Source organism: Sorex araneus, chromosome 3 (genome assembly GCF_027595985.1).
Source record: "Sorex araneus isolate mSorAra2 chromosome 3, mSorAra2.pri, whole genome shotgun sequence".
Taxonomy (NCBI): domain Eukaryota; kingdom Metazoa; phylum Chordata; class Mammalia; order Eulipotyphla; family Soricidae; genus Sorex; species Sorex araneus.
In genome coordinates, this window is record NC_073304.1 from 2,951,458 (window position 1) to 2,973,021 (window position 21,564).

The 21,564-nt window shown below is 66.9% G+C and overlaps 1 protein-coding gene across 4 annotated transcripts in view; it reads right to left on the reverse strand.

Annotated features, from left to right (window-relative positions):
- Window positions 1-22: 22 nt before the first annotated feature.
- Window positions 23-21,564, reverse strand: part of EVL (Enah/Vasp-like) — a 64,319-nt gene continuing 42,777 nt past the window's right edge. For 3 of the 4 annotated variants that reach the window (XM_055132720.1, XM_055132718.1, XM_055132719.1), the window contains exons 2-14: window positions 19,628-19,796; window positions 13,525-13,702; window positions 7,279-7,342; window positions 6,602-6,654; window positions 5,981-6,207; window positions 5,683-5,786; window positions 5,387-5,447; window positions 4,548-4,611; window positions 2,538-2,604; window positions 2,395-2,457; window positions 1,127-1,193; window positions 986-1,043; window positions 23-275 (exon numbers count right to left, since the gene is read on the reverse strand). In XM_055132720.1, the coding sequence (XP_054988695.1) occupies window positions 238-275; window positions 986-1,043; window positions 1,127-1,193; window positions 2,395-2,457; window positions 2,538-2,604; window positions 4,548-4,611; window positions 5,387-5,447; window positions 5,683-5,786; window positions 5,981-6,207; window positions 6,602-6,654; window positions 7,279-7,342; window positions 13,525-13,702; window positions 19,628-19,796 (1,213 nt within the window). In that variant the 3' untranslated portion in view covers window positions 23-237. The remainder of the gene's footprint in view (window positions 276-985; window positions 1,044-1,126; window positions 1,194-2,394; window positions 2,458-2,537; window positions 2,605-4,547; window positions 4,612-5,386; window positions 5,448-5,682; window positions 5,787-5,980; window positions 6,208-6,601; window positions 6,655-7,278; window positions 7,343-13,524; window positions 13,703-19,627; window positions 19,797-21,564) is intronic. The other variant, XM_055132721.1, reaches the window with a different exon arrangement.

The following is a 21,564-nucleotide window of genomic DNA, read 5'->3' on the forward strand; positions in this document are numbered from 1 at the left end:
CCCTGAGCAGAGGCCAGCCACGTGGACAGGAACCGTTTATTACACGGACACGACACGCCCGCCCCCACCGGCCTCACGCGAGACGGCTCCCGAGGAGGGGAGTGCCCGCCGGGGGTGGGGGGGCCTTCTAACCCCAAAGACGGACACTTAAATAAGCAAATCAAGTACAAAAAGGCGGGTGGGCGGGTCTCGGCGGCGAGTCCTCCGCTGTCCCGGCCTCCCGCGGCGCTCCAGGCTCTAGGAGGTGCTGACCCCGCTCAGCTCCTGCCGGATGGCTGCGGCACACGGCGGGCCCGCTTAGCGCAGGCCACGCGCTCCCGGGGTCCAGGGTGGGCTCTTGGGACCACCAACCCCGGGGGCCCCTCCCGTTTCTCAAGCCAAGCCTGGGGGGCGGGGAGGGCCTCAGAGGCCCTGAGCAGTGGCACGTCTGAGGGTGGAGGTCTGGGGTCCTTCCTCCTTCCGGGAGGCCCCCCTGCCCCCCGCCCCTCGCTCGGGGTCACCCTGAAACCGGGCCTGTGCTGGCACTGGCCCCGTCCCGTACTGCGGGCCCTCAGCACCTCCCACTGCGGCCGCCCAGATGGAGGGGTGCCGAGCGCCCCGCTGGGCCTCTGCAGACAGGCCGGTCTCTGGCCCCCCGGACGGCTGTTAATGGCTGGTCTGCGCCTGCATTCATTAACTCCTTATCTGTGCGGCTCAGGGCGGCCGGACTAGCCAAACAGGAAGCCGGGCCCAGTATGGCCAAGGCCAAGGGCAGGGCAAGGCTGAGCGTCCCGGCTCTGGGCAGGGGGTCGGGCGGCCCCCACCCCTCCTCTCGCTGCAGCCCCCCCCACCTGCCCGGCCCTTCCCTTTCCTCTGGCCGCACATCTGAGGAGCGGGTGGGGGCCGGAAGCCGGAGCGATTCTGTGGACAGGGCGGCTGGGGGGGGCACGCCAGCGACCCGGGGCAGAGCTGGGGCTCTGGGCCCCCCGAGGGCGCCCCCACTCACCGTCGATGATCTCCTCCTTCACTCTGTGCAGCTCCCGGACCACCTCCTCCAGGATCTCCTGTGGGCCCGAGTGTGAGGCACCGGGGTAAACCGCGGACCCTCTTATCGGGGGTCTGGGCACGCGGGGCGGGGGCCACTCACCTGCTTCATTCGGTCCAAGTCGAAAGCATCCAGGGCGCCGTCGCTCACGCTGCCGGCCGGCTTCACCCTGGTGGGGCGGGGCATACCGTGGGGGGGGCTGGCAGGGGCCCCCTCGGGGCGGGTCCCTTGCGCCCTGCCCAGACGGGCCCTGGGGCTGGGGGGAGCAGTGCTCGGATGCGAGTGCTCTGGGGAGCTGCCGCCAAGGAAGCAGCGACGGGCTTCGCGTGGGGGTGTGTGGGGCCCCCCAGTTCCTGCCGGTCCCGCTTCCAGACGTGGGCGGCCCCAGGGCCCGTGAAGGGCACCCTGAAGTGCGTGCAGGCCGGCTGGCGGGGAGAGCCCTGGGCGTGGGCGCGTGCCGGCTGCACCGGGCCTGGCGCGGTCCCCAGCACCGCCGGGGTGTCTGCGCCCTGGAAACCCGCAGAGGGGCCGGCCTGGCTGGAGCCTCGGGCCACGGAGCACCTCTTGGGAGCCAAGCACACAGGAGCCCCCTGGGAATCCTGGCAAAGGCTCCGCTAAGCTGCTCGGGCAGGGCTGAGGTGTGACGTGTGGTCTCGGCGCAGGGCGCGGCCTCGCTCAACTGAGCAGAATGGGTTCATGCACCGAGGAAGTGCCGGCCCCAAGGACACCAGCCCTGTCCCCGGGTCCCTGCACTACAGCGGGAGCCACGAGAGAAGGGGCCGCGCCCGCGGCAGGCACTGGGGCCAGCTGGGCGGGACACCGCGGCCACCACACCGAATGGCCGGGGGGACAGCAGGAGGAAGGCGCCTGGGCCCCGGGGACAGGGAGGGGGCGGTGCTGAGCACCCCTCGGTCCCCAGGGGCGTGACTGCAGGGGGCCTCTCCTGGCCAAAGTGGTGCAGGGTGCAGGCTGGGGGCCAGGGAGCAAACAGGGTCCACGGGGGGGCTCTGAGCTCTGGTCTGTGCCCCGGGCACCGGGCAGGCCCACGGCTCTGCTGCCCTCCGGGGCTGTCCCCACCCCAGGGCCGGTCACACTGGACGGCTGCCCTGCTCCACGGGGCCCCTGGCAGAGCCCTGCACAAGGGAGGACCGAGGGCCTCGCCTTTCCTCTGCCCTTTCCCGCAGTCCGGGGCCCGGGATTTCCGGCCCCGCCTGCGCGGGAAACGCGGGTGGCAGGTGACCGGACACAGGAGAGCGGCCGTCCCAACTCCGGGGGGCACGACTGCCCGGGCCCTCCCGCCCCCCGCCCGTGTTAGCGCAGGACGCGAGCCGGCGGTTAGTCCGGGGGCAGCGGCCCCGCGGGGTCGGTACCTAGAGTGAGGCTGTGCCTGAAGGGGGCTCTTAGCTTCGGGGCTCTTGGCCGTGGACGGGGTTCTACGCGGGGAATAAACAGACACGTGAGTCGGTGGCGGCCGCCTCCCGCCGTGCCCGCGCCCGCGCCCCGCCAGGCTCACCTGGTCAGCAGCGAGGACACCGGCTTCTCCACCGAGTTGCTCCGCTCCCAGGGCTTCCGGCCGGCCTCTGCGATTCACGCCAGGGACAGGGCTCAGGGGGCCGCCCCGGCCCCTGCGGCCCGCCCGCCCCTACACGTGTGGTGGCACCCATGTCACACGCACCCGTCACATGCACACATCCACAGTATGCATGTTCTCAGACACAGGAACATACCATGTACAGTGCTCACGCATATATCACACATCAGGTCCACACACATGCATACACATGCCACACAAACATATCCACATACATATATGTACATACTCAAATACACACACCATGTATAGATACTCATTCATATATCAAGTCAGACCCACACACATCCACATATATACATGCCACTTGCACACATCCACACATGCATGTATATACTCAGACACACATACCCTGTACAGATACTCATGCATATATCACACATATCTACACAGATGCACACATACACATATAAAGATATACATGCCTCACATCATTATATCTGCACACACACTATCTACAGATACTCGTGCATATATCACAATCATATCCTCACACATATATGCATATACACATATACAGATACGAAAAATGCTACACACATACCCACACACATATGCAGGCACATACGCAGATACACATCACATACACACACCCTCCTACAATACGCATATATGCAGAGATAGATACCATATGCAGGTCTATCACATGCATGCATCATATATACAACACTCCACAATACTCAGTCAGACACATACCACAAACAGGTACTCACAGACACACTTCATATATCCACACACATACTCATCCTTTACGTACATCATACATACAACACACACCCCAGTCACATATATATCTGTACCCTCATACATTATATACGTGTACTTAAAAATCACATACACATACATACTCAAACATATTCTCACACACATCATATACTCGTAGAGATAACATACACACATCATGAACTCAAACATTTATTCACACATAATACACACAAAAATACACACACACAATCATACACATACACACATGACATACAGAGCTAAACATATAGCCCTCACATGCACATACATGTATCATATACACTTCATATGCACATCTCATGCGTATACATATGTGCATCAGATACAGACATACTCATATACACACACATTACATATACAAAAACAAATTTTATACTGACATATATGTCATATGGACATACACACATGTGCATTCATGCCCACTCACACACACAGAAAACCAGAACTTACACACACAAGGAGCCCCTCCTCCCCCAGACACCGCAATTCTGCACCTGCTCCACACGCCCTGCCCGGCCCCGGGTCCTCTCCCGTGGCACACGCGTGGGTGTGGGCCTCTCGGAAGGTCCAGGGCTGCTCTCGTCCCCTGCCGGGTGCCCGCTCCGTACCCCCGCGCTGCAGTGACCCGGGCTCCTGTAGAGCCACCCCCACGCGGGGTCCCCCCGTACACACACACCTGGGCACTGTCCCGCAGGGGGCACACCGGCCACTGGCGACGAGGGCCCCTCGCAGAGCTGGCGGGACACCCCGGGACACGGGTCCACGAGTGGGTGACCGAGTCCCTGGGTCTGCTGGGCTGAGCGACCCCCCCACGGGGCCACTGGGGCCTTGCTCGCTCCCCAAGCCAGGGCTGGGTGTGTCCCGGAGGGGGTCTGGGACTGCGGTCACCTGAGTGGTGACAGGACGCGGTCCCTTTCTCCCGACGGGTCCTGCCCGAACCCGCGTCGTGTGTGTGTGTGTGTGTGTGTGTGTGTGTGTGTGTGTGTGGGAGGGAGGGACAGGGTTTCGGGGTTTCCACAGCGTGGCCTCTGCCCCGGCTGCCAGTGGCCAGTGCTGCCCTGCCCGCACCACACCCCTCGGTGGCCGCTGGACCTGCAGGCCGGGGTGGGAGCACGTGGGGCTGCCGGAGAAGAGCCCTCGCCCCCCCCACCTGCCGACCTCCCGCCCGCCCCCGTCACCACGTCCTACCTGCGGGGGTCGGGGTCTGGCTGGTGGCGCGGCCCCCCGGAGACAGGGAGGTGCTCGGCTCTTCCTGCAAGTAGAGGGCCGTCACCCCAAACCTCAGGCCCCTGCTCCCTGGCGCACACCTGCCTCCAGCCAGAGCCGGCGGGAGCCCAGACTCAGGGGCGGCCCCTGCACGGCCCGAGGACCCCGGGGACGCTAGCCCACGGGCACTGCAGACCTTGAGGGCAAGGGCGCGGCCTCCCAGTGGAGGTGAGGGGACCTCAGACGGGGGCCTGGATGGGGCGAGGGACCCCGAGGCTGGGGCCTGTGCGGGCAGTCTGGGCCCTCCTGTCCCCTGCCGAGAGGGGCAGGAAGCCGTGCTCCATCTCCAGCCCCGGGACCCCCCGAATCACCGACACCCTAGCCCAGGGGTCCTCAAGGTGTGCCCCCAACCCGTTCCCGTCCACACGGCCTGAGCGGCAGGTGCCGTGCGAGTGTCCTGCGCGCGGGCGGCTGACAGCCCATGCGGGGTGGGGGGTGCGGTGGTCGTGCCCCTTTAGGGCCCGCAGGTCTGACGGAAGGAGCCGGAGAGGCAGGAGGCCAGCAGGCCCGCGCGCTGGCTCTGCGCCCCCTGTAGGGAAGACGCCGCGGTGCGGCCACACTGGCTCCGTGCGCCGGTGCCAGGGCGCCCCCTGCTGGCGCGGGGCAGTAGTGCCCTCGGCTGTGCGGGCACAAGACACCCGCACCCGAGTCACCGACAGCAGGAGCCGGGGCACAGGGTCCCACTGTCCCGGGGCTGCCCGGGCCAGACTCCAGGGCTCGCCCCTTGGGGCCCCCACCCTCCGGGAGGGTCCGGGCCTCACCATCTGGGCCTCGTCCTCCTTCCGGTCGGCCGGCTTGTCCGTCTGGGACGCGGCTTTTCTCCTGGCAGGGAGGGAGGGGCGGGCGTCAGACAGCACGAGGCTGCATCCCCGTGCCCGTGTGCTGGGACACGGCAGGGCCCGACCCTCACCCCGGACCCAGACCCACCTGCGCCCCCGTCCCTGTGACAGGGGACGGCCCCCAGCACGGCCCGTCCTGCAAAGCCTGGGCCGGGCCCTGAGTTCCTGCCCCCCTCGCCCCCTGCCATGTGCTGCAGCCGCGCCCGGCCGGTGCCCACCTCTTGGCCAGCAGCTTGTTCATCTCCTCCATGAGGCCGCCCCCGCCGCCCCCGCTGCTGGCCCGGCTGCCGTCGGACCTGGCGCCTCCGGACGCGTCTTCCGGCTGTGGGGAGGGACCCGGGGCGGCCTCAGGGCCCGTGGCGAGGCCGGGCCAGCAGGGGCTCAGCCAGCGGCTCCCAGGCCAAGACCTCAGTGCCCTCGGGGGCACCCCCACACCCCCCTTCCCTCGGGGTCCGCAGGGGTGCTGCCGCCCAGGGTCCCAGGCGAGAGTTCCTCGAGGCCCCCCCCGGGCCTTACCCGCTGGACCCGCCTCAGCTTGGCCCCAGCCAGGGCGGCCGCCAGCCCAGACACAGAGTTCTCGTCGTGGCTGGCCCCCGGGGCGCTTCCGGCGGGCAGTGGAGGGGGCGGTGGGGGCGCGACCCCCGTGGGCGGAGGTGGGACGGGGGGCGGGGGCGGGGGCGGAGGCCCAGTACAGGACAGGGGGGCGCTGGCTGTGGAGGGGTGCCCTGGCGGGAGGATGGGTCCTGCAAGGAGAGAAGGAGCCGTCAGCACCCGCACCCCCCTGCTCCCGGGACAGGAAACTGAGGCACGGCGGGTCAGGCCCAGGCCGGACCCCCGAGGCCTCGGCGGACAAGGGTTCCCCCAGGGTGACACACCCAGCCTCCGGGGTCGGTGACAGACCTGGTCAGAGCAGGGCGGGCTCGGCCCTGTACCCTCCACTGGCCACGACCCACAGGGACCCGTGGCCAGCTGGCCCTGCCCCGGCCGTGCGACGGAGTGGGGGTCGCTGAGTGCTACCCGCGGCCCCGTGGGGTGCGGGGACGGGCTCTGGGAGGCGCCGGGGGGCAGGGGTGCAGGGGGCTGCTGGGGGCTGGACGCAGGGTGCGGGGTGCGAGGGTGCGGGGCGCGCCGGCTCACCGGGGGCCGAGGCTCTTCTCTCCAGGGAGTCCTGGCGCTGCTCCATCACCTGCCTGGAGAGAGGGCAGAGACCTGACGCCCCCGCCGTGCCCCAGCTGTGGTGTCGGGACCCCCGTGGCCGCGGTTCCCAGCTGGTGGCACGGCCGGAGGCCGGGGGCAAGCTCCAGGGAGGCAGAGGGGGAGACAGGGCTGGCGAGGACGAGGGGGCGGGGGCCGTGGGCGAGGTCACTGGGTGGGGCACGGCAGCTGCCCTCTCCTGGGCTCTTGGGGGTCTCTGTCCACCTGCCGCGCCAAGCCCAGAGCCCACCCCAGAAGGGCCCAGGCGCTGAGGGGCGCCAGGCGGCCACCGGAATCCGGGACCTGGGGTGTCACCTCACGGGCCTGCTCCTCCCTCACACTGGCCGGGACGGGACCCGAGCCCGCGGCCCACACAGTGACCACCAGGGGGCCGTGAGCGGGGGGCCGTGACGTGGCCTGAGCAGGTCTGGCCGTGCAGGTCAGTGGTCAGTCCCAGCCCTGGGTGCCGCGCACTGCCCCGGGGCGGGTGGGAGATGCCCCCGGCGTGCAAGCCCACACCCAACACCCCTTCCCCGCAGCCCGGCACTGTCCTCACACTGAGGGACGGGCCCGCAGCTGCCCCACCCCCGGCTCGGCCCCAGGGCCCGGCCGTGTCCGACCTTCTCTGGAAGTCCATCTCGTCAGGGGACGGTCCATTCTGCAGCGGCCGCTGGCTGGAGGGGCCTGGGGGGTGAGAGCAGAGGGCGGCGGTGAGGGGTGCCCACCACCCTGTCTCTCTGTCTCTCGTCCCTTGGGGACCCCCCCACACCTTTTTATTTTTCCGTCTCTGGGCCTCTCCCAGCAGTGCTCCGGGACCTCGTGGCTGGGTGCGGGAAAGTGCCCAGCCCGGAGCCCAGCTCTCCGGGGTTCAAACCACCTTTCTACCCCACCCCCATACTGCACTGGCTCGTCCACACCTCCCGGCACTGCCCCGATTCTAACACGGCTCTGGAGACCGTGAGCTGGGGGCTGGCCTGCAGGCAGCAGTGCCCAGGGACACGGCCACGTGCCAGTGTGTGTGGGGCGAGGGGAGCAGGCAGCGGCCCCCCACGCGCGGGCACCTCCTGGCCCCGCGCTGGCCCACTCCAGGGGGCCCGGCGAGGCTGCAGCCCCCTCGCCCACCAGGACCGCCCGGGAAGCCCCCCGCTCCCGTCGCCCTGGGCTGGCCTCGGGCAGGCTGGGTCTGCACCAGCACCGGGTTCGATCCCCAGCACCCCCACATCCCCGAGACCCGTCAGGAGTGAGCCCCGAGCACCCCCACCAGGAAGGAGAAACAGCACATCTTTTCCTCTCGGGCAGCGGCTCAGTGCCCGGGCTCAGGCTTCGCGTGTGCGAGTCCCGAGTTCGATCCCCGCCACTCACGGTCCTCCGGCAGCACGCGGGCCGGCTGAGCCCACGCCCCAAACCGCCTCTCTGACCCCAGCGGCATGTCCAGTGCAGGCCTCTGACGGCCGAGCAGAGACACACGGTCCCGGTCACAGTGACGCCAGGCCGGGCGCCCCGAGAGGAGGCTGACACGCAGGGTTCCGGCACAGCCCAGGGGCGCGGGGCAGGGCCGGGCTCGCTGCGGGAGGCCCCTGCGCCCCGGCTCGGGGTCACAGTGCTCCGGCCCCTGGAACCCAGCCGCCCGCTTCCAGGGGAGATGGCAGCGCGGGGCGTCGCGTGGGGGGCACAGCCCTGCCACAGCGGGCACACACAGGCCTGTCCCTGCCTGTCCCCTCTCAGGAAGCCCCTGTCCCCGCTGCCTCCTGGGGCACTGTCTGCTGCGGGGCCCCGGGCCCCCGATACAGCTCCAGGCCCAGCCGCCGTGGACCCCGCAGAGCCCCGGGGCTCCCCAGCTGGGCAGAATCCGGAAGGGACAGAGGGAACTGGCCCAGGTGAGAATCCTGGGGGTCAGGGTCCCCGGGCTGCTCCCACACGGGGGGGGGGAGGCCTGCTTCAGTGGGGCACCCCCCCCCCCGGCAGCAGGTCCCCCAGGGAGAGAGGGAGGAGGGGAGATGAGGGAGCGGGGCTTGGAGAGACGAGGTGGTCTGTGGGTCCCCGGAGGGCCGGGGGGACCAGGGTCACAGGGGCAGGCCATGGGCAGGGGACGGGGAGAGGCAGGGAAGGGACGTGACGGGTCTCTGGGGGTCCCCACCAGCGACCCCTCCAGCGGGAACTCGGGGTGGGTTGGAGACTGTGTCCCTCGAGTCACCCTCCTCGGGAACGCTGACCAGGACCCGTCCTCTCCCGAGGGACGATGCCCTGCGGGGCACGGGGCGGGGGGGCATCCCTCCGGCATCCGGTCCCACCCATTAACATGCATGAGGCCGGGGACGGGCCAGGTCAGCTTACAGGGAGCCGCGGGAAAGGCCTCCGGGAGCCGCGGAACCTGAGACCGGAGCCCGGGACCGGCCACCTGCTCGGCTGGCCCGAGGCCAGGTCCTCTCGGGGCTCCCGCGGATCCCGGCACTGCCCCCCACCCCGCTCCCATGTCTGGGGGTGCTCGATGGGGTGGGTGGGGGCTCTGCCCCGAGTGCAGGGCAGTGGGACCCCTAAGGGTGGGCTCACAGCAGGCCGACCCCACCCCAGCTCCTTGGCCCGGACTTGGGTGAAAACTGCTGCGGACCCTGTCCTCACTGCCCCTCCTCACCCCTGCCCGGCCCTGACCTCCCCTCCCCCCACCCCGCTTCAGCTCCCCTTCAAGCCCAGGGGGACCCCCAGCCCCCGGCGGCCGGCAGCCTGTAGGGCAGTGCAAGGAGGCATGAGCAGCCCCCTCCAGCCCAACACCAGAGTGGGGGGCCGGCAGGGGACCCCCTTCTAGCCGCCCTCGGTGGGCCGAGCAGAGGGGCCCTGAGCCCCAGGGGAAGGCGGTGAGCGGCCCAAGCTTCCCGGCCAGTCACTAGCCCTCTGGGACCCTGTCCCCTCCCGGGGACGCCACCCACTCGACAGGCTCAACTGCCCCTCGCGATGACGAGGACTGTCATCACCTATGGGTGGAGACCCTCGGGTGGGTGCTGGGGCACAGGCACGGGGCATTGCCAGCTGCACAGCTGTGGCACCCAGTCCCTCCGGGGCAGGATGGCACCAGGACTGAGGGCAATGACGGGCACTGTCCCCAAAGGGCACCACACTGACGGCCACAGAAGGGGGCAGGGGTCACCCACAGCTCACTGCAGTGGGGGCAGAGGTGGGGTGCGGGAATGGGGGGATGGGGCCACCTACAGCTCACTCAGTGGGGGCAGAGACGGGGTGGGGGGAGGGGGGGACAGGGTCACCTACAGCTCACTCAGTGGGGGCAGAGATGGGGTGGGGGAAGGGGGGGGACAGGGTCACCTATAGCTCACTCAGTGGGGGCAGAGAGGGGGTGGGGGGGACAGAGGGACAGGGCCACCTACAGCGCACTGCAGAGTGCAGGCAGAGACGGGGTGTGGGAATGGGGGGACGGGGTCACCTACAGCTCACTCAGTGGGGGCAGAGATGGGGTGGGGGGAGGGTCACCTATAGCTCACTCAGTGGGGGCAGAGGTGGGGTGGGGGGACAGAGGGACGGGGTCACCTACACTCAGTTGGGGCAGAGACGGGGTGGGGGGAGGGGGGGACGGGGCCACCTACAGCTCACTCAGTGGGGGCAGAGACGGGGTGGGGGGACAGAGGGACGGGGCCACCTGAAGCTCGCTCAGTGGGGGCAGAGACGGGGTGCAGGGGGGGACGGGTCACCTACAGCTCACTCTGCAGAGCACGGTGCAGTCGCAGTGGCAGAAGCAGAAGCAGTGGACGGTCCACTCCCTGCAGACCCCCCGGACGGGCCCCAGGGCGCGATCCCCAGGATCTGCAGCTCGCATCCTGCCCACCTACCTGTGCTCCGGCGCCCGCCGTCCTGTAAGCGATCCGCCGCTGCCTTGAGGGCGCGGGCGGGGGGGGGGCGTCAATCTTTAATGAGGCTCCCAGCCCGCCCAGGGGAGCCGCCCGGGGAGGGGGCGCCAGGAGGAGTCCCCAGGGGGCTCGGCCTGGGACACTCGCAGGAGGGCGGCCAGGCCCGGACCTGACTCTGCTCGCTCTCGCCTGCTCTGAACTCGCGGTCACTCCTGGCGGGGCCCGGGGGCCTGAGCTGTGGCCGGGATTAAGCCTGGGCGGGGAGGCTGGAGTGACACCACAGTGGGGAGGGCGTTGGCCTTGCACGTGGCGGACCCGGGTTCGATTCCCAGCATCCCATAGGGTCCCCCGAGCACCGCAAGAGTGATTCCCGAGTGCAGAGCCAGGAGTAACCCCTGAGCATCGCTGGGTGTGACCCAAAAAGCAAAACCAAACACAACCCTGGCTGGCCCCATGCTGGGCAAGCGCCCTGCCCGCGGTACCCACGGAGCCCCCTGGCCGCCACACCTGTTCCTGGGACCTCTCGGACCCGTGGCCATGGCAGATGAGGCTGAGAGGACCTGGGTGGGTCTAGATGGCGGGACGTGGCTGAGGCGAGCTGCGGGCGGAGAGGGGGGACAGAGACCCCCCAGAGCAGCCCTCCACGCTCCCAGCACAGGCTAGCCAGCGGAGGGGGCCCAGAGCTGGTGGTGGGGACGCCTGGCAGTGGCCGGACGTGGGAGGGCAGTCCGGGACCCGGGGCGCGGGCAGCGTCTCCGGGAACCCAAGGCAGAGTGCTCGGCATAACTCCCAGCCCCCACGGCAGCAGCACCCCCGCCCAGGGCACCTCTGCCCACGGCCAGCAGCCCGGCCCCCCGCGTGCCACAGCCGGCGCGGTGAGCTCCCCACGGGCGCTGGTCCCGGGGGCAACCGACACGGCAAATACCAAAGAGAAACTAGTGGACGGCAGGCTGACAGGCGGGAGGTGCGTGCAGGACCCCCCCACCCTGCACCCCTCCACACCACCCCTGCCCCTCCCACTTCACCAGGCCCCAGCACTCCCCCCGCCCCCGCCCCTGCCCCAGGTGTGCGGCGCCGAGGCTGGGAGGACCAAGGTGACGGGTGCGATTTCTGTGTGAGACAATTCCATTGGCCATGTCCCTCAGTCACAGATGGCACCCCTCACCTTGAGCCCAGGTCTGCAGGCTTGAGTGCGCAGGTTGGTGGCCGTCCCGGTCTGCAGCGCCCCCTCCACGCTCCCCGCCCACCTGCCGGGACCCGGGAACGCACAGGCCAGTGGGCAGGGCGCCTGCACGGGTCCCAGCCCCCGTATCCCACGAGGCCCCCCCGAGCACCACCAGGAGTGAGCCCTGAGTGCACAGCCGGGAGTGACACCGCGCACCGTGGGCTGTGACCCCCCCCACCGGCCCAAACAAAAATGAAAGTGCACAGAGCTGCTGCGAAGGGCGACGGGAACCGGGACCTTGGGGTGGGGTCAGGCCCTCGGCGCGGCGAGCACAGGGGAAAGCAGCATCCCAGGCACGGGCCCCGCCCTCATCAGCACCCGGAACCCCGATCGCCGCGACGCACGGCCAGCGGTAGTGTCCACTGATGGGCCCCCGCCCCGCAAGGCCCCCGCCGGCCGGGGGGCTTCCACCTGCTCCCTCCCTCACAGACTCGAGAAGTGGACCTGAGGCCTGGCCGGAACTGGGGGGGACGCCCAAGGGTCTCAGGGGTGCCCACGGCAGAGTGAGCCCTGGCGAGCCCCCTGTGACCCTGACCGCATACGGCTGCCCCCGGGGTGGCAGAGGGCGCCAGGTCCCAGCCCCTGGAGGTTTCTGGGCGACCCGCCCACGAGCGTCACGGTCCAGGTGTGGAAGAAGCCGAGAGTCACGCTAGCGTCTGAAGGCACCCTCGGGCAGGGGTGTGGACTCGACCTGCCGCCCCACGTCTCAGGGTGTCCCGAGCAGTCTGCCCCACGGCAGAAGGGCGGGAGGGTGGGGGGGCAGGAGGCACCGGCACCCCACTGGGCCTTGAGTCCCATCTGACTGTCCAGGGAGGGCTGATGTGTCCCTTTTCCAGTAAAAAAGAATCCAGAAGCGACAAAGGAGCCGACTCAGGCCCCCCAAGACACCCCCACTCCCCCCACCCAGGGCTTCGGGACAGGTGGCGCCGGCTCAGGCCGGCTGTACCGGGTAGGTCGGGCCCCCCTTCAATCCCGACAGTGACCTGAGAGTCGGGCAGCGGGAGGTCCTAGACGACCCCCAGCACACCTGGCCCGTGGCCCCTGGAAATCCCCTCCTTGAAACAAGGGACTCCCAGGGGCACGCGAGGGCCCTTCTGCCTCCCAGACGGTCCCGGCACCCTCGGGTGGGACCCTGCTCTGGGAAACACCATCCCCGTGAATCGGAAACAGGGGCCACGCATCCTTAGTGGGAAGTCACTGCGGGCTGTGGCGTGACTCTGGCCAGTTTCCAGCTTTGGGCTCCCGGGAGGGTTCAGCAGGCTCAGGATTCTGAACATGCCCCCCCACCCCCACCCCGGGACCCCCGGCCCCTGGAGGCCAGCCTGGCACATCTGCAGCGGCTGGCTCCTCTGAACCGCCCAGCTCAGATCCCCGATGCCCAGGGCCACTCCTGTCCCGTCGGCCAGGCCTTGGGGGTCTCCGCACAGTGCCCCCACAGGACAGAAGCCCACCCTTACTGCAGAGCCTCCTGGCTGCGGGTACGAAGGCCGGTGCATGTGTGACCCCTAGACCAGGCTGCCCGGAAACGCCGCGCCCGTCGGTCCCGAGCTCCCCAGGGGGGCCTGACTGTGCACGCCCACCAGCCCGGCACGAGGGTGCAGCAGGCCTGCCCAGCCGGCTCCCGGCACGCCCAACACACGACCGAATCCTTCCCCCCAAGAACCCAGGCAGCTGGCTCCCGCCCTCGGTGCCCTGCGTGTTCTAGAACACGGACGCGGGGGACGAAGGCCAAGCGGGCCCGGAGACAGGTCTGAGGCGGCCCCAGGGCCCCCGGGCGCCCCTCTTACCGCCTTCCTGGGAGTTCATGATGTTCAGGGCGAACAGCATGGCGTTGGAGAAGGTGGTCGCCTCTTCCTTGCTGGCGAAGTTCAGGCCGTACACCTGGCGGGCGTCTCGCCACTGGTGGAAGGTGGGCGTGGCCTGGTTATACTTCAGCCCTTTGACGATTGAATAGTTGATCACAACCTGGAGGGGAACAGTGAGGGAAATTCGTGAATGAATGAAGGGAAGCGAGCTGGGGGTGGGGGACCCTGAAGGGTGAGCCGGGGGGCGGGGCCCACTCACACCCCCCCACAGCGGGGCAGCTGGAAAGCAGCCCAGAGTGAGGCTACGGCGGCGTCCCTGTGCCCAGGTCCTGCCACCCCCGTCACCAAGGCCCTCCCTGGGGCTCAGTTCCCCGGTGGTGACATGGGGCAAGAGTCCTGGGTCCAAGCAGAAGGGACAGGGAAGTCCCCACATCTGGTCGCGGTCAGAAGTGAGTGAGGGGGCCCAAGTGGCAGTACAGCAGGGCTTTGTCTGCATGCCGCTGACCCGGGTTCGATCCCTGACATCTCGTACAGTCCTCTGAGCACTGCCGGGAGTGCTCCCTCGGCACAGAGCCAGGAGGAAGCCCTGAGCAATGCCAGATGTGGCCCCCAAACAAACAACCTCCAAACCCCGAAATTCTAAACCAGGAAATATAACGAGACACTGATTACAGCTGCAAAACTGGGGCAATGATAAACGTATCACTCAATTAAAATGTACATTGAGGCAGAACAAAGGGGGCCCGGGAGATGGTACCTACCCCGACTCTGCATCTAATTCTCCGAGCCTGAGCACTGCCCGGTGCGGCCCAAACCCCATCCTCCCGCACAGCCTCCCAGACGCGCAGGGCGCAGAGCGGAAGCCAGCACTCCTCTCGGCGGGCTTCCTGGTGGAGGTGAGGGCTCGACTCCCATTCGCTGGGAGGGGAACGGCCCGAGACCTCGCCACAAGGCAACGCCATCCCAAACCCTCCGAGAGCCTCCACGCTGATGCTTCACAGAGCAAGGACGGCAGGACACGGCCGTCTGTCCCGGGGGGCGGCGGGAAGGCCAGACACGGCCGTCCGTCCAGGCGGCCACGGGGGAAGGGCTGGTCGCAACAGTCTGAGTCTCGCCCCTCGGGGTGAAAGTGAAAACAAGCTGGAGTGCAGGTCTGGGAAGCAGCCCAGGGCCAGCATCAGGAACGGGGCGAGGGAAACGAGTGTGGCACAAGGGGCCCCCCAAGCAGAGGGCAGTGGGGGCCAGGTGGGCGGGCCAGCTGGAGTCCCTGCTGGGCAGCCAAGGTGACCCAGATGCCGCCAGAAGGAACGTGACCACAGAAGCAGGGAGGCCTCAGAGCGCACAGCGGGCGTCTCCCCTCGGCTGGGCACTCACGGGGCCACGCCATGGGGACCTGTCCTGGTCACCGGCGACTCGAGACATCCCTTCCTGCAATTCCGCCCAGTCAGCTCTGGCGCCGGGACCGTGTGTTCTGCTCCTGGAGGCTTTCAGGTGGCCCCAGTACAGGCCCCAGACAGACCAGTGCCCCCTTCCAGACCACACGTCCCGCGTGTGGGTGCCCTGGGGCACACGGGGGCATGTGGCCAGACCCTCTCCTCGCTACGTGGCGGCTCGGCCAGTAGGTGCCCCGCACCCGCGTTGGCGACTGTGGGGCTCACTGCGGCCTGCATGGTGTCCCTCAGAAACTGTGGCCCGCACTGTCTTTTCTTTTCTTTTTTTTTTTTTTTCTCTTTGGGTCACACCTGGCGATGCACAGGGGTTACTCCTGGCTCTGCACTCAGGAATTACCCCTGGCGGTGCTCAGGGGACCATATCGGACGCTGGGATTCGAACTCGGGTCGGCCACGTGCAAGGCAAACACCCTACCCGCTGTGCTATCACTCCAGCCCCGGCTTGCACTGTCTTGACTGAGCCTCGTACTGCCCAGAGGGAGCAGCCGGCTCTCTGTGGTCTCTCCCTACGTCGGCAAAGCTTCCTCAGGGACGGCGTCTGGGCCTGGGGAGCGACCGACTCTGAGATATTTCAGCTTCCTGCTCACTCCTGCCGGGCCTGGTGAACCGCGTGTCCCAGAGACGTCTGTCTCGGCCAGGCTGTCTGCCGTCCCGGCACTGGAGTCACCGCAGGCTCTGCACGCCCGCGGCCCGGGTCGGCTGCTGCTTCTTTCCCTTCATTTATTATCACATATTCCACCCCCCAAAAGGGACCAACACTCGTCTCTCCGAATACAGCGCCTTGCTCCGTGTACATCTGCTTTCCGTTTCCTGAGCATCTCGGTTTTGATTTTCTCTTCTCCTACTTCTGCTGGGCCTTGGCACGCCCGTTCTCGCCGGCTTCCGGCAGAGACAGCAGCTGAGCTCACGGACGCCAGTGACGGTCCCAGAGGGTCTCGGGGCTTTCCCTCCATGTGCAGTGCCCCACAGCTTTGGCTGTTCTCCATGCCCCGATTCACCCCCTTTCTTTTTTTTTTTTTTTTTTTTTTGCTTTTTGGGTCACACCCAGTGATGCTCAGGGGTTACTCCTGGCTCTGCATTCAGGAATTACTCCTGGCAGTGCTTGGGGGACCATATGGGATGCCGGGGATCGAACCCGGGTCGGCCACGTGCAAGGCAAACGCCCTCCCCGCTGTGCTATCGCTCCGGCCCCTTCACCCCCTTTCTTCCCGTGCCGGGCCCACCTCAGCCTGGACACCCAGCTCCCGAGTGCCTGAGGGAGTTTGATCTGCGCGGGTCACACCGCCCAGGAGACGGGCGGTGCCTGGCAGAGGCCCAGGGCACCGGGAAGTCGGCCTCTCCCCTGGCTGCCGGCCACGGGGCCTGCAAATACGAATCAGGCGAAGCTGGTGGAGGAGAACGGCCCACATTTACTAGGTCTCTATTGCTGCCCACGGTGTAGTTCTCAGGAGGCAGGGTGGGAATTCCCAACGATGCTGCCGGCCTGGCCCGTCCTTCCCTTTGGACGTGCTGGTAGCCAGCAGGCAGGTGCTTGAGTAATTTTTCGTTTAAAGCTGTTTCATCATAATCACTGTAGCACTGTCATCCCGTTGCTCACCGATTTGCTCGAGCGGGCACCAGTAACGTCTCCATTGTGAGACTTGTTGGTTTTGGCATATTGAATACGCCACGGGTTGCTTGCCAGGCTCTGCCATGCGGGCAGGATACTCTCGGCAGCTTGCCAGGCTCTCTGAGAGGGGTGGAGGAATCATATGAGTTAAAAAAAAAAAAAAAAGATTCCAGAGTCTGGCAAGCTCCCCAGGGCGTATTTGATATGCCAAAAACAGTAACAAGTCTCACAATGGAGATGTTACTGATGCCCGCTCGAGCAAATCGATGAGCAACAGGATGACAGTGACAGTGACAGCCAATGTTGGATAAACAGTGTTATTCGGAGACCCGGTGTCATTACACATCCCTCTGCTTAAGGTCACAGTTTTCAAGAACCTAATGCTAAATTAAAGGAGAATTTGCTCCATTACTAGTTGCATACGGGTTTCAAATTATTATGTTTTCCTCTCCTTTATTATTAAAAAAAAAAGCCTTATTTATCTTCAGTGATACTTCTTGCCCTAACATCTATTTTGAAGGGCCCAAAGAGATGTACTGACCTTTGCATGTAGAAGGCTCAGGGCTATCCCTGGCACACATGGCTCCCTGGGTATTGGCCAGGAGTGGCCCTGAGCACCAAGTGGACCCAGCCACCGAGAATCAGCGAATGTGGCTCCAAACAAAACAAAGACAAAAATCGTCTGTTTTGTAAATTATTCTTATAGGTACATAAATTTCCTTAGAGGGTTTTTCCCCCCCTTTTTTGGGTCACACACGGTAATGCTCAGGGGACCATATGGAATGCCAGGGATCGAACCCAGGATGGTTGTGTGCAAGGCAAACGCCCTCCCGGCTGTGCCGTCGCTCCAGCCCCCTGGGAGGTCTGTGAGAGCCACCTTTTCCCACTGTCGACTCTCCAGGTCCGTATCAGGTTTACTTCAGCAGCACCTCTTCAGAGGGCCGGAGAGAGGGCCCGAGGGCCCTGCTCAGCAGGTGGGAGGCTACAGGGGTCTGACCCCTCACCAGCCCAAGCCAGCCGGCCCGCTGCCAGCTTTGGCTGGGCCCCTCAGGACGGCTCAAATAAACCCACCTGAACGATGCAGACAGCACGGGTGCTGGAGCACTGCCCAGTTCCTTCGCGGCTGCGATCTGAGTATTTCTGGGGCCATGCCTGGCGGTGCTCAGGGACCACGTGGGGGGCGCCGGGCCCCTACGGGGCTCTGGGCAACCCGAGCGCCCTCCCCGCGGTACTGTCTCTGGCGCGGGCCCATCCCTCTGGGAAGCACTGCAGCGCCTACCGCTCTGGACACTCCCCCGAGCGGGAACACAGGCCAGTGGGCGCTGAGCGCAGTCTCCGTGCCTCGGGCGCTACCGGGGGGGTGGGGGGGCAGGCAACACCCCCCACTAGGGGAGGCCTTCAGGGTCTGTCCAAAGGGCCGGTGCACGGCGCCCCGCAGACGCTCCAAGCCCCCACTCGTCTCCAGGCCCCGCCTGTCCCGCGTCTGGCTGCCCGGCCCCAAGCCCCAAGTCTTACACTCCGCCCCCTCAGCCCCACCCCTGCAGCCTTCAAACCCCGCCCCATACTGGTCCGGCCCCGCCCCTGCAGCCTTCAAACCCCGCCCCATACTGGTCCAGGCCCCGCCCCCACAATTTCAAGCCCCGCCCCCTGCAGTCTCCAAGCCCCGCCCCAGTAGCCCAGGTTCAGGATGGTTTCTGGGCACTGCCCGCTGGGCACACAGTTCCCTTCACTTGGAGCCACTGCGCTAAGTTCTTGCTATGCCAACACGGCCACCTCTTGTGAGCCCCGTCGGATTCGGATGCACCCCCCTTTCTGTCTGTGCTTCTCACACCTGCTCCCAGGTTCCGGGGTGGTGCGTGTGGAGCGGAGTCTAACCTGCCGCGGGCCCGCTCTGCCACGCCGCTGCGACCCACTGGTGCTCCGGCCACAACACGCAGCCCTCGGCCAAGTATGCCGCGGTCTCCACTTCACCCTCACGCGAGCAGCAGCTCACACCCGGCGCCTGAGCTCTGCCCCAGCCGCCCTGCAGCCCTGCCGCCCCCATCTCACGTCTACCGGGTGACCCGCAGAGGGGGCAGTCTCGAGCGGCCGCCGGGAGCACACTGTGCCCTGGTCTAAAACCAGGAGCCGTCTCAGACTCGACTGAGCAGCGGCCAGCAGGCCTGTCGCCCGACTGCCTGCCTGGCACTAAGCGTCTCTGCCACGTGCCCAGCGGGCAGCTCCGCTGTGGGGGAGACAGGCCCCCGCCCTGCACGCTGGCCGCAGGCGGGTGCCCCGTGGACAGGGGGAGGGGGACACTCTCCAGGCCCTTCCCAGGTGCTCCGCGTCCTCCCAGGGCACCCAAAACGCCCGAAAAACTGGTGATAAGGGAAGCAATGGCTCAGGGGTCACGCGAGGTCACGGACGTCGGGCCAGAGGCTGGCGCCTAAAGGCCCTGAAGAGGAAAGCAGGTTCCAGAGCTTTCGAGAAAACTCGTCCTGCCCACAGACAGGCTCCCTGACAACGGGCAGACAGCCATGGGGACTGCTCTGCCCAGACCCATTCAACAGGCAGGGCGCTAAAAATAGAGCGCAGTTTCTGTTCCGCTTCCCGGCCGCCACACGCCGGCTCCGGTCAGAGTGGACCAACGCTCAATTTAGCCTGAGCCGACCCAGGGCCACAGACGCTGACTCTGACAGATGCCCCCACTCCTCCGATCCTGGGCAAGACTGCGGGGGTGGAGGGGGAGGGCCCCCCCGGCTCACCACCCTGCTTGGCCTCAGCCCTGGTCGACCCCAGCGCTTTCCCGCCGGCTTCCCCTTCTCCAGGCACAGACTCCGGGGGCTGCGGCCAAGGACTGGTGGCTATGGATATGGGGTACACGGGCCCGCGGACACGTCTGCACACCGCACTCCTACCCTTTGACCCCAAGACGAGGGTGGCAGAGATGGGAGGGCGCGAATGACGGACGGGAGAGAGGAAGGTGGAGAGAGAAAGGAAGGGGAAGAGAGAGACGGGGAGGGAGGCGGGGAGGGGCGGCACCCACCTGCTGGTCCTGCAGCTTGACGCCCACGACCCGGAAGGTGCTGCTGGCAGTGTTGTGGTAGATGTTGATGCGGCTGAAGCCCTGCTGGCCGGGCTTGATGGGCACCCACTTCTTACTGGTGTCATCGTAGACCATCACGGACGCCCGGGCCTGGCAGATACTCTGTTCACTGGGAGAGAGGAGACAACGTCAGCGTCGGCGGGCAGAGCTGCGGGAGACGGGCCTGGCCCAGACAGCAGGGTCGGGGGGCGGCGCACGGTGGGTGACCCCTGAGCACGGCACCTCGGGCCCCCGGCCACACGGGCGTGGCTTTGGGAAGTCGGTCAGAGACAGCATGGTGGGTCAGGTGCTTGCCGGGCTCACGTCTGACCCGGGGCTCCATCCCCAGCACCCCAGATGGTCCCCGGAGCCCGCCAGGAGTGATCGCTGAGCACAGAGCCAGGAGTAAGCCCTGAGCATCGCCAGGTGTGGCCCCCAAAACAAAAAACAAGAGAGAACTTGATGTCCGGAGGAAAAGGCACTTGGCTGGGGTCTCGACTGCCACCTGCCTGCATCATTCTAGGCCCCGCGCCCCGGAGCACCGCGCTGACGGGGGTGAGGGGTCAAGGTACGACAGTTAAAGCGGCCATCAGGGTCGGCGGATGCAGAGGCAGAGGCGGGAGGAAGCGGCATGCACGGAGCTCAGAAGCTGCTCGGACGCCTCCCCTCAGCCGGCAGCTGGGTGGCCCCAAGCCACAGGCCTGTGGCGGTCAGTTCCGGGGTGACCCCGAGGGCTGAGCCACCCAGACTTCGAGGGGACGCAGTGCGCGGGTCAGGGCCAGCGTCTGCTCCACAGCCCGCCCCTTCTCGATGGTCCAGCTACTGGCCACGCGGGGTCCGGGACAAAGGCTCCCTTGGGGCTGCCCGGCACCCACTCCCGCACTCCGCCCTGCGTCCAGCACATGCTTCTGGGAAGCTGGCGATGAGCCAAACGGACACTGTCCCGGAGGCAGAGAGAGGAACAGGGCAGCGCAGCCGGGCTCTGTCCAGCTCAGCGTCCAGGCCCGAGTCTCTGCACGCGACACGCAGGAGCCAGGAGAGGGGCCTGGCGAGGGGAGGCACCGGGGACGGGGACGGGGACGGGGACGGGGATGAGCTGTCCTGCCTATGCGCCAACCCGGGGAAGGTGCGGTATCGACATCGCGGGATAGTTGTGTGTGTGTGTGTGCACCCCAGGATAGCTGGTGTGTGTGTGTGTGTACACCCCAGGATGGCTGGTGTGTGTGTACACTGAGGATGGTAGTGTGTGCGTGTGCACCTCAGGATGTGTGTGTGCACCCCAGGACGGTTGGTGTGTCTGACACCTGGAACAGCACAGTGGGACAAGCAATGGTCCCCAGAATCCCTGTGGGGCGCAGGATTTCTGTGGGGCGATTTCTCGCCCTTCCTGAGGCTGGCACAGACCCCCACTCGGCCACGCTCAGGGCAGCTCAGGGCCCTCGTCAGGGCGCCCCAACCTTCACAGGACACCAGTGGGGTGCGAGGGCTTCCCACCTCACCCCTCTCCCGGCAGTCAGCCTGGCGGTTCCCCTCGTGGCCCACATGCGTGCTGGGGCCCCAGGGCCGCCCCCACACGCCCACCTTCCTGAGCTCCCGTGAGTGGCAGAGCTGCAGGGGGAGGCTGCCGGAGAAGGCAGGGGCATCGGAGACTAGAACCCCGCCTCTGGCATGGGGCGCAAGGAGGGGCGTGGGGTCCGGGTGGAGACGGGCAAGGCGGAAGGGGGGGCCAGTACTGGGCTGTGGTGCTCGCCGCGCATCAGCTGACGCGGGCCGTCCCCAGCACCGTGCAGTGGCCTTCCGGGTGCCTGGGGTCCTGCACACGGCCGCAGGCTCCTTTTTCTGGCTCACACCAGACTTGTGGTTAACCCAAGCGCGCCGGCTTCTTTTCATTCTCCCCG